At 39.4% G+C, this 12943-nt stretch overlaps 2 protein-coding genes across 2 annotated transcripts in view; both read right to left on the minus strand.

Moving 5' to 3' along the window:
- Window positions 1-4039: 4039 nt before the first annotated feature.
- Window positions 4040-6583, minus strand: LOC114456251 (cytochrome c oxidase subunit 8A, mitochondrial-like). Its single transcript, XM_028437896.1, is given in 2 exon segments — window positions 4040-4189; window positions 6359-6583. Coding segments are annotated over 2 exon segments (276 nt in total). The 5' UTR covers window positions 6485-6583.
- A 4515-nt stretch (window positions 6584-11098) lies between these two features.
- metap1 (methionyl aminopeptidase 1) overlaps window positions 11099-12943 on the minus strand; it is a 30730-nt gene continuing 28885 nt past the window's right edge. The window contains exon 11 of the mRNA XM_028438603.1: window positions 11099-11385. Coding sequence (XP_028294404.1) covers window positions 11219-11385 — 167 coding nt within the window. The 3' untranslated portion in view covers window positions 11099-11218. The remainder of the gene's footprint in view (window positions 11386-12943) is intronic.

The raw sequence follows: 12943 nt of genomic DNA on the forward strand, positions 1-12943 counted from the left end.
GGTGTCGTTGCAGAAAAAGAGTCAAAATAAGCAAAAATGGGTTCAAATTGTTCAAAAAATATTCATAGTTTCTTGAAGGAATCTGGCGACCCCAAGGTTGAGAACCACTGGTTTATAAGTATCAGAATCAATGCTGCTATTCCAAAGGTGAAGGTGTAGCTCAATATAAATCAGCTTATTTGATATTATTATTATTATTATTATTATTCAAATGCAAAAGACAAAATACATGCATTTTGTTTCAGGGTTTTTAAGGAGAAAAAAAAGCTCATATTTTCTCTGGGTTTTAATGGTTGTAAATGTGTGGGAACCTCCTCAGAGGATGGTTCTTATAATGTTCAGGATGAAGATCCACTCAGTGTCTAATGCATGCAGTGTATGATGAGTAGAAATAATAACTGCTCAGACGTTTCCCAATCATCCCATCAGAGCTTATAACGTGTTTCACAGTATAAACAACACATCATGGATCATCTGTAACGGTTCAGAAACATCAAATAACCAAACCAGGAAATGATGAGGACGTGTTTTTCTTCAGTCTGTTACAGTTACATAATGTAAATCTTCATCCTTGTTGGAATGTAGCAAGAAAAGTGACGTTATTCTATGCAAACAAACTTTAAATCCTCTTTCCTACTTGTTTGTAGAATTGTGAAAAACACTGAAGTAATTGGATTATGAAAATAATGATCCAATTATTTCTAAAGATATCAATAATTGATTTACATGACATAACATGACAGGTCTACAAATATCTAATATTCAGAATCAAGAATTCAGCTACGAGGGCATTTTGAATCAGTTCTGACATGAGTTTTTTGGATAAACCGTATTAATGTTTAAATGAATTTAATTTGTGTAATATTTGATTTTAAGTAAACAGCATGGATGACAGAAATGATCAATGTGTGAAGCACTAAATGTATGTAAAGCCATCAAGTATCAGTCAGTCATGTTTCTGTGTATTACAGTCGTCTCCATATTGTGTTGTGATCATTAATCTACACACTGTGACAAATAAAGCAGTGCCTGAAAACATCTGATTGGTTCATTTTCTCTGCATTATTATAATGCATAAGTCACTAAATGCAAGTCTTGAGTCAAGTCCAAGTCTTAACGTTACAAATCAAAGTGATCAGTCAACTGTGGGACTTTATTACTTATTTAAATACAAAAGTGTTCAACACACAGAGCTTATGGGTTACAAAAGTAAATAAATGAACCTAAATGTAATAAATACATTTATATAATTACAGAAGCACTGAAATAAAAATATAATTAATAAACATAGATTAAAGATGAATGAAATGGACAAAACTTTACAATAGCAATATCCTCTGTCCATGTGGTGTTTACTAAATAAAAATGAGGTCATTTAGTCATAACCCTAACCTGAGGCACTCATTACCTCAAAAATATGTAGCACAGTATGAACGACCTCTAGGGGGCAGTGCAGTGCTGAGAAAAATAATAGAAAATAAATAAAAACTTTTTTCCATCTTGTGCTAATTCTACATGTAGTTATTATCAAAGTGTAAACTAAATAAAAACTTTCACAGTTTCAATTTAATGTAATTAGGTCAAGATGAACAAACTAAAAGACTTAGAACATATCTATTGTTTCTTATATGATGTGTTATTAATAATAATAAAACAATTGTTGAACTGGATAATCTCCATCTATAATTATTCTGATACATCTGTGTAACTGCATAAACAATATGTCTGACCTCATCTCAACATACAGTAAAACCATCTTTAACTCTAGTTTATTGTCATCTCACCAAACAATGCTTTACATTCACAAAGTAGAATTTTTATAATTGTCAAAATATATATTGAAAAAACAACAATCTTTTTACTATCTTGTTTCTAATTTCTTTAATAATGTAAAAAAAATGTATCAGGTGGAGATATTATCCTTACATCAAATCAAAACATATTAAAACAGATCATCACTGTGAAGGTAGGGCCGATGACATCATCACTGTGGAGGTGGGACTGATGACATCATCACTGTGGAGGTAGGACTGATGACATCATCACTGTAGAGGTAGGACTGATGACATCATCACTGTAGAGGTAGGACTGATGACATCATCACTGTGGAGGTGGGACTGATGACATCATCACTGTGGAGGTAGGACTGATGACATCATCACTGTGGAGGTAGGACTGATGACATCATCACTGTAGAGGTAGGACTGATGACATCATCACTGTGGAGGTAGGACTGATGACATCATCACTGTAGAGGTAGGACTGATGACATCATCACTGTGGAGGTGGGACTGATGACATCATCACTGTAGAGGTGGGACTGATGACATCCACACTGTAGAGGTAGGACTGATGACATCATCACTGTAGAGGTAGGACTGATGACATCATCACTGTAGAGGTGGGACTGATGACATCATCACTGTAGAGGTAGGACTGATGACATCATCACTGTAGAGGTAGGACTGATGACATCATCACTGTAGAGGTGGGACTGATGACATCATCACTGTGGAGGTGGGACTGATGACATCATCACTGTAGAGGTGGGACTGATGACATCCACACTGTAGAGGTAGGACTGATGACATCATCACTGTAGAGGTAGGACTGATGACATCATCACTGTAGAGGTGGGACTGATGACATCATCACTGTAGAGGTAGGACTGATGACATCATCACTGTAAAGGTAGGACTGATGACATCATCACTGTAGAGGTGGGACTGATGACATCATCACTGTAGAGGTAGGACTGATGACATCATCACTGTAGAACACTGAGACTCAATAGAATCAGAACGTATCCTGATGTCAATCATCCATTTCTATTTGAACTGAGGATGTTGTATTAAATATGTTTGTGTCTCATCATCATCCTGTTCAACCTGTTATTAATAATCAATGACACCTTATTGACTCACATTTGTTGCTGTTTGATTTGTTTCAATAAATTGTTAGATTTAAAGAAATCTCCATTACATTCTATTTAAACTCATTAGTGTTGTAGGAACTTTTAATTCTATAAATGTATCATAATTAAAACTACAAACCTAACAATGTGTGCTACAGCAGGTTATGTTTCTATCTTTGGGCAAAACAATAACAAATGCTGACGTAAAGAGTAATTAAATGATCTGAATAATAATAAAACACATGTGTGCTTACAAGTATTCAACAAACAATAAACAAAGTCCTTCTAGAATAAATAACTTTATTTACACAATGTAAACATAGATTTACAAACCAACTCATTATCTATAAACATTAACTTAAGTGATTGTAGGTTTTCTATTAGAAAGGACCAAAGTCTGTCTCTATCTGCTCCAGAACCAACCAGTGCTGAGGTCATCATGAGCTGATGATGTCATCAGTCCCACCTCCAGTGATGTCATCAGCTCCTGAACCTCCCACTTTTCTATATTAATAAATACCTCCTACAGGCACTAGTTCATTTAAAGCAGAATGAACGTTTAGAAGATGAACAGAACATCAATGTTTCTGACATGAAATTTAAAACATTAAAATCACAGACTGAGATACAGTTTTTAGAACAGTGTAATATCACCTCTGAACTGCTGTTATTATTCATATCGTTTTTATTCTGAAAAATTATCGATGAATTGCCTCTTCGCACTTTTTTTAACCCTATTTCTATATTGTGTGTGAATGAAATGTGCTTTGCATCAAGGGGGACTGTAGTCTAATTATGTTTTATTTAATTAAAATCAGAACAAACCAGCCACTTAATTTGGATTTAAGTTTAATTCAGAATGTCCTTTTATTATTTATTCAGAATTAGGTGTTTACAGGGTTACTTAAAAAACAAAATATATATAAATATGTATTTAAAGAATATTTAATTGTTATTCTGAATTAAAACTCATGTAAACGTAGCCACTGAGACGTCAGGAAGTCGTCACATTTCCGTCACGTCATTTTTCTTTAACCATCACCATGACCTTAAAAAGACCCCAGACCAGAGTTTGGTTAAATTGTACGTTTTTATTGTATATTCAGGATGTGTGACATGTATCCATCAGCTAATCTGATCATCACCAGTGGAACATGAGGAACACTTTTTAAAGTCCATTCATTCTTTGTTCTTGTAGTCCTCTAGGTGGGCCAGGATCCATCCTGATGGTCCCAGTATAGTTACAGCAAACACTCCCAGTGCAAACACCGTCTCCTGAACACAACAACAAAACCACCTCAGTCAACATAAAAACACATGCTGGTTTCCACTACATTCATCAATAGCATTTGAATAATTCCTAAAAGCTTCTGACACAAAACAATCAATGACTTTGTTCTAAAAGCTCAACTATTAAACATTGTTTTTAACAAACAATCATTCATTAACCCTTTAAAATAAAGTAAAGTAATAAAGTGCCTCGCGGCGTGTGGGTCCGGGGCGGCTTGCAGCGCCAGTGTGGGCGCGCTGGGGGGTGCCGGCCTCTGCGCCGGGTTGCTTGGCGCTCCGGGGTGGTGCTCTTTGCTGGGGGGCGGCTCTAGCTGTTCCGGGGGTTGAGGTCGGTATCGGCCACTTGGTAGGTCTGTCCTGCTATCTGCGGGCTGGCGGGTGGGTGGGTTCTGCGCCTTTGGCTGGAGGCTGCTGCTCCGCATCGGTTGTGTGCCATTGGGATCCCTCTCTCCTGTGGTGGCGGCCACCGGTCGCTCTTGCGCCGGGGGGGGCATTGCCCCATGGCCTGCGCTGTCCGGTGGGGGGCGGGACCTGGGCAGCTGTCTTTGTGCCGTCTGGGGCTGCACGGTCTTGCTGGGTTGTGGCCTGTTCGTGGGCTGGGGGGGTGCCCCCCACGGAGATCTGGCCCGGGGGCTCGCCCTTGGGGGTTCCCTGTCTGACCGGCTGGCTTGGCCGGTCCTGGCGGGGGTCTGCCGGGGCGGGTGGTACGGGCCGCGCCCTGCCATACCTGCGGGTGCGGCCCCGGCTTGGGCGGCGCCCTGTGAGCCGGGCTCTGCAGTGTGGCTGGGCCCTTTGGTGGGGGGGGGGGCGTCTGGGGCGCATCAAGGAAAGGCGATCTGGCGCGCTCTGGGGTGCAGCTTGCAGCATCCCCTTGGTGCCCTCGGCGACTATGGGCGTGGTTGTCGTCCCTGGGGGCGCTGCTCTCGGTGCTGCTTCCGTTCCGGGTCCTTCTGGCCTGGGGTCCGGACCCTGTTGGCTCTGGGCCCACCGGCTGCCCGTTCCGCGCGGCTCTGGCCGTCTGCTGGGCAGGGGCCTTGGCTCCTCTGCTGGGGTCTCGGGCGGGGGGCTCTCTGGGCCCTTCCCTCGGGGGGTTGGGTGCTTGGGTGTGGGTGGGTGGGGGCGGCTGGATGCTGGCGGGGGGCCTTGGGGTTGGGGTCGGTGGGGGGATGCGCTGGGTGCTCGGCTGCTTGGGGCTTCCTCGGATGTGTGTGTGTGGGGGGCGGTGGCTGCCTCTCGGCCTGGGATCTTGGGGGCATCTGGGGGGTTGCTCGGCCGCGGGGGGGTTGCCTGGGGCTCCCTGGCCTCCGCTCTTTCTGCTGGCCTGGCTGCATCTGTGGGCCCAGGGCAGTTCCTGGGCTTGCAGTAGCGTTTTTTTTTTTTTTTTCACATATGCTGGTATACGAAGAACAGTCTATTCTTCCCCACCTTTTCTACTTCCTGCCTTGAGTCTCTCCTCCCTGCTCCCTTTCCCCTCCCCTTAGGTGTAACACTGCTCTCCCTTTTTATATCCTCCCCATAATAAAAGATTTCTTACCCTTCCTTAGGGAGGGCTGGTGATGGTCATAAAAAAAAAAAAAATAAATAAATAAAATAAAGTAAATAAGTAAATACATTTTTTATGTCCTTTTTTTCATAAAACCACATTTTTTTAAATGACAAAAACAAAATAAAAAATGTTTTTCTTCAAAAATAAGTTGCAAAGTAAAACATTTGATATTAGGTTTTAAAAAGACTTGAGTAGATCAATAATTATAGGAACATTGATTTTTAGGCATTATTACTTTTAGCGCTATGAACATTTATTGAAACAAGTTGGAATGAACTACAGTATTTAACAGTGAAACGTAGTGTGTGAGGAAATGTTTACTATTCAACACACACACACACACACACACACACACACACACACACACAGAGGTCATGCTAACAGGCTAAACACAAGCTAACAGGCTAAACACAATCAGGGATTAAACTCCACTTTGTTCATAAACACCTCCCGTTAATAAACACTGATCATAAATAAATAAAAGTAACAGTTATTAACTTCCTGGTTGTGAACAAACACGGTGACCTCGTAAACCAAGGACGTTACTGGGCTAGCCGTTAGCATGTATGCTAGCCTGTTTCGGGCTAAAGCACATAAGAAACACTCACCATGGCACCGATCTTCTCTTTAGGGGGGGCTGAGTAGACGTTTGCTCTCTGTGTTATGGTGTGACCGCGGAGGAGAGGAGCAGCACGGCGTGCTACGGTCCACAAGGGCCTGGGCATGGTTAGCATTAGTCGGTCAGAGCGCGTCTAGAGTCAGGGAGAGCAGTGAATGGGCGGAGCTACGATTCTCCTACGTCACATGGTAGCCAAACAGAACACAGCTGTCGCCCCCTGTCGGCTGGAGTCTGTAGAGCAACTATCGCCACCTGCAGTTTAAATACTGTCAGGTTTAAAAACATGATTAAGACAAACTCACAATATCTAAATTTAGAGTAAAAGTATTTAAATAACTATGGGGCGCCGATTGTAAAGTTAAAATGCTAAATGCTAAAATAAACATTTAGCTACTTTTGACCAGATTTACAGCAATATTTGTGATACTTTTTTTTCTCATGAAAATGTCAATGTTAAATCTAAGTCGTAATGTTACATGTTAAATATAAATGTGAATGTTAAAGCTTAATATAAGTGTTAAATATTAATTATAAATATAACATTCTAATATGAATGTGACATCTAAATCTAAATGTTAAACCTAGATATGAGTGTTAAATATTAATTCTAAATCTAAATGTTACATTTGAATATAAATGTGATATCTAAATGCTAAATCTAATTGTCACGATTTAAACTACATATTTAGCTACTTTGAAAATTTACAGGAAGTATCAAAATAACAGCTAATTTAGATAAATAGATTGAATTAATTTAGATTGAATATAAATGTGATATCTAAATGCTAAATCTAAATGTCACGATTTAAACTATATATTTAGTGACTTTGAAAATTCACAGGAAGTATCAAAATAACAGCTAATTTAGATTGCATATTTAACATTTAGATTTAACCTAGACATTTTTATGAGAAAAAAAAAACATTTTAGCGTGCACAACTTTACAACATAACTTCCCAGTTTCACCTAAAACAAAAGAAATACACTACAAAATAATGAACAATCTTTATTCATCTAGTACATTTTTAAGATTAATGTTTGGTTTTGAAAGTAATGAATGTGTTTTTTATGGGGCGCCGATTGTAAAGTTGCACATGCTAAAATAAACTTTTTGCAACAAACCGCATTTAAAAAAAAAAGTTTTTCTTTTTTGTTACTTTTGACCAGATTTACAGCAACATTTATAAAATTACTGATACTTTCCTATATGTAAAGATATTTGTTCATATATTACACTTTCACATAAATTGATAAAATGTTTAATTATCGTAGACTCCAGCACTGCCCATGAGTTGGTTTTAAGTGCAGTAGCGACCCCTGCTGACTGTAATGTGCCATGGCTAAAATAAGTGTTTATTTCACATCTTTCTTTGAGGGTTTCCCATAATTTATGAATTCTTCAATTTATAAAATAGGAAAACACTTTCTAACTGTAATATAATGTAATGTTATTACTTATATCAAGTTATGTCATTTCATCTCTCCCACTGTTTAAAACTTCATTTTTCCAGATGATTGAGTCACATTTACATTGTCCTTTCCACATCAGACTTCATATAATACCATATTTGGTTAATAACTTGATAAAGAAGACAGTTTTTTGTGCTGGTTAGATTTATTTGGAATTTCACAAACAAGGCAACAAACGTGGCATCCACAGAAAGCTCTGATGGTGTTTTCCTTTGTACCTACTCAGCTTAACTCGCTCAGTGCCTTTGACGAGATATCTTGTCATTTCAAATCCAAACGCTCAGTGCCATTGACGAAATAATTCACCATTTGCGTTTTTTCACGGGGATTACTAGAAAACACCCTGGCGGAGGTCCCTCATCAATATCTAAACTGTGGGGTGTTGTAGTGACCAACTGTGCCCAGAAGATGGCAGCAGTACACCTTTAGATGAGAGATTAGCCACTGATGCTACCCAGCAAAGCAGGAAGAAGCAGGAAAAAGTGAGATTATGGCGCTACAGAGTTATGTTATGACGTATCCAGCAGCTCACAGCTCCACATACTAACACAGAACATGTGTGGACCTGAGTGGATTATTGATAATGTTGAGATCGTGAGATAAAACCATCAACTAACTAGGCCAAACGGGTCATTGCTGCATGTCGGGAGGAGGGGTGGGGGTGAGGGGGGTACAAAAAAAACCCCCAGCCTGTGAGCCAGATAGCAAAATTAATAGGTGACATGTAGGAGGTAGCAGCGCACCTTTGGATGAGAGATCATCCATGCTCAGCAGAGCTCAGAGGGAGAGAGGAAAGGCGTTTACAAGACAGAAAATGGCGCTACGTACAGAGTTGATGTTCTCAGCAGCGCACACTTGACCAGAGCATGTGTAGAACTCATGGATAATGTGGTGATTGTGAGATAAAACCATAAAAAAACGGGGAACGCAGTGACACTCTGTAGAAGAGGAAGTTACGTGTGTGCAGACTGACGGGAGAGAAAGTTGGAGGAACGTCAAAATACAGTAAGAAATCCATTCAACTCTGACCCAGATAAATAAATAATAATTTTATCATCAAAAGCCCTGTCTCAGTGTTTTTTTTAATGTTTTATATAAGGAAACAATGTTCAGATGTTAGAGTTGTCACTAAAGCAAAAAAATAGCTTTAAAGTCACTGACAGGTTTTTTTTTAAGAAAAAGGCTTTTTTCTCAGCTTTTTGCTCTGAAACTGAAGATTTGAGTAAAACTTGCCCTATTCAACGACTGATTACAAAAGAACAAAACGAGCCAGAAACAAATGTTTTTATGATGAAAGTAGAGGCTTCAATCTTTCAGAATCTGGTGTCAGATTTCAGATAGTCATAGTAGAAAATATTCTGTGGGTCTTTAAACTCAGTCAAAATGTTCAAAAACGGCTGGCACTGAGGGGTAGAAAATCTGAAAATGGCTGGCACTGAATGAGTTAACGGCATTAAATTTACCAACTTTAAATGTTTATTTTGACTGAAACATTGGGACAAAGGATTTTGCTAAAGATGCTGTAGATTTGGGGGATTTCTGTTCACCTAAGAGGTTTGTTTACAAGAGAACATTACAGGGAAACATTTACCAATTCATTCTAAACTATTTTTTTAGGGTCGGGGGGGGGGGGGGGACACAACGACAAAGTAGTTTTTGCTCAATAAAATATTTTCTTCTTGTAATTCATTGAAACAGTCATTGAAACTTATGCTGTATAGGCATTAAAGTTCTATTGATATTTATATATATTTTTAAATACAATGATTTTGTGACTGTAGATTAAATGAATGAAACATCAGATAAATTATAAAGGGGGACACCTAATTAGACAAAATACAAAGGGGGTTCACGGAACATTATTGTTAAACTGTAAAAACAATTCACTTGTTTTATAATTAGCTGAAAGTTATTAAATAGTGGCTAGTAAAATAAGAACAAGAAGATTTTCTATACAACATGTTTCAAAGTGGTCACTTCATAATCAAACAATTGCATAATTAAAGAGAAATTCTGTGTTTTATGTTGAAACTGAAGTATTCATTAGTGTTATGAAGTTACTGCTGCCATCATTAACTTTCCCTCGAATTAATGGGAAACATGTATTTTATTAGGGTATTTCTAACTGGGATTATTCTGTGCTATGAAGCTGGATTTCTTCTGCTGTGATTTAATCAGTTTATGTTGTACTACAAAGCTCGCTAACATCTCACCGGGCTAAATCACCATGGTAACTTAGGCCTAACGACTAGCCTGGTCGGGACCATTTTATATTCTGGATTATTCCTGAGCGAGTATGAAAGCCCCGCCTCCTGCCCAATCAGTTCTCTTAGAAAACAAGCTGTCCAATCAAAGGAGGATCATTGTGGACACGTCTGTGTGGATCTGATGTGACACTGACAGGAGAGAGAATATTTATTTTATCCTTTAGGAAACATATAGATTTATATCTACATTAGTCAGATGATAAAACCTGTGAGTCAGATGCTTTCAGACCGATAAATAAATAAATAAATTCATGTATTCTGTGGTGACGCTGAGAGCCTCAGTCCTGTAGATAATATAAATATATATATTATGATGTAAACTGATCTGTATGAACGCAGCATCAGAAACCGACAAAGCAGAAGATAAAGTGAAACTGATCAATGTGTCTGTTTACTCTACGTTTATAATCTCACTAATTTAAGTTTTATTTAATTAAAGTTTTGAGTTGTTTTTGATGAGAATTATTGATTTTAATTCTTCATTTTTTTTGAAAAATTATTCCTCAATTGTGACGGAAGTTGCTCTCCAGGTTCTCTGTGATTGTGATTGGTCTGACGATGTAATCTCCTCCTCCGTCACTAGAGCGCAAATGAAGCCAGGCTGGAATCAACTCGCTTAACTTAGCGAGTTCATATCTAGATTCATAGGACAGCTTCTGTCTGACAGAGAATGTTTGGTTAGGTGAAGCTAACGGAGATAAATCCAGGATATATTTATCTAGCTTCATAGTACAGGCCTTAATAGTAATGTTGGCGAATCGTGCTACGATGCCTTTCCAGAGCTTTAGTACCACAAACACACACATCACCACAAACACACACGTCACCACAAACACACACATCATCACCCCAACAGAACGACAACACGACGGCTGAGCCGAGCTGAATAGGTACGCGTAGAAAAGCCAGCCAGAGTTGTCCACAGGCCAGATGTTTTACTGTAATGAACATAAACCAGATGTCAAACACTTCCAGAGAGGCCACAGGTGATCTCAGACACATTCTTTCCTTTATTTCAACGATGAGGAGCTCCCAGAGTGCTGCCTCTAGGCGTGGCGCCGTGTCCTGGGCGTGCGTGGTAAAGGCCAGTCCGTGGTGCGCTTCAGAACCGCCTACATCTGGTCCAGGAAGAAGGCGCGGCCGTTGTCCTCCAGACGGCGGGTCAGGATCTCACAGCCTGTCTCCGTCACCAGCAGCGTGTGTTCAAACTGAGCCGAACGTTTCCCGTCTCTGGTCACGGCCGTCCACCCGTCAGGCCACGTTTCATCCTGCCAGCCCCCTGACACACGCACAATGGTGATACACACCAGGGTCAGTCAGTTATACTATCATATCTATCTATAAAGTAGCAAAGGTCTGCGTGTATGTGTGTTTGTAGAGTGGATATCTCCCAGACACGGTGTGAGTTCCACCTGAAACTTTGTCAACGGCTTCCAAATATCAAAGTTTGTGCATCCGTTAGTTTGGAGTAATTTGGTGTTGCAAAATGTTCAAAACGTTTATTTTAAGATTACGGCACTCTCGGTAATGAGCGCGCTACTTCTGGTTCCGGTTTCATGACGTCACTATGTCTCAGTTTGTTTGGGTTTAAAAAACGGTCCATATTAAAAACGTTTTTGTACTGCTAAAAGTTATTCAAGTTAATATTTCATGGTTATTTAATATTATTCCCATGATCCCAAACTTCCTTTAAATCACGGGTCACAGACTCCATTTCCTCCTCCGTCTCCATGACTGTGTGCAGCAGCACCGTATCACTAACTATCTGCTTCGTCAGGCAGAGAATTATAAGTGTTTAGTGAGCGGATGGGTCCACAATGCGTTTGTTCTGTGTGAGGGTGCGTGCGGCAGATGCGCATGCGTGTGTGTGAGAGACTGGGCCCACGGAGGAGTCCACGGAGAGGTGAGTTAGTCGCACGCACGGCTGATGCGTGAGTGTACGTACCGAGATGTACCGTGCTGAATTAGCCATGCACAGAAAGTGCTATACTTATTTTAAAAAATGCTTAAAACACAACAGTCGACCATCGATAAAAAAATATGATTGTCATGATCATATGAATACAACCACTTATTATTGTAAAGTTACATTAGACTGTTATTTATTGCAATGCATATTATAATCATGTTTTTTGGAAAATAAATTATTCCTTTTCGAAATGCTAAATAAATAGTTCTATTTTATTTTGTACCCACAAATAAACCCCTTTCTAACCCTACAGAGTACAGAGTATGTACACCTCACACTCATTTAGCCATAACTAACTCTACACACACCCCACATGAATACATACTTACAACGGGCACTGTACTAGTCATTGATAATTACAATAATGAGCAATTATAATTGTAATGGGAAAAAATATGTTGCTGTTGTAATGGTAATTGCATTGTAATTTAGATGAAATGATTAGTGAGGACGCAGGGGGCCTCCTCACTATTCTTATCTGTTTTTTTCCTCCTACACCGTTTGTCCAATTTTTAAACTAGTGCAGTGCCCGTAGGAAGTGTGTATTCCTTCAAGAAATTAAAAATATTTTCTAAACAATTTGAGCTAATTTTTGCTTATTTTTACCTTTTCCTGCAACTACACCAAACTTTCCATATTTTAACCTATTCTCATAACTTTTTATTGCGTTATTTTTGCTCCTTTTCATGTATTTTTGCTACATTTCTCCCATTTCTGACACTTCTACATCACATTTTAATGTCTTTTCTGCACATTTTTCCATTTTTCCAGACATGTTCAGCACTTATAAACCATTTCTACCACTTTTACACCTAATGTCACATGTTGACCCATTGTCACTTTTAACCTCTTTTCACCAAATTTCATG

Source organism: Gouania willdenowi, chromosome 22, assembly GCF_900634775.1.
Source record: "Gouania willdenowi chromosome 22, fGouWil2.1, whole genome shotgun sequence".
In the NCBI taxonomy this organism is placed as follows: Eukaryota; Metazoa; Chordata; class Actinopteri; order Blenniiformes; family Gobiesocidae; genus Gouania; species Gouania willdenowi.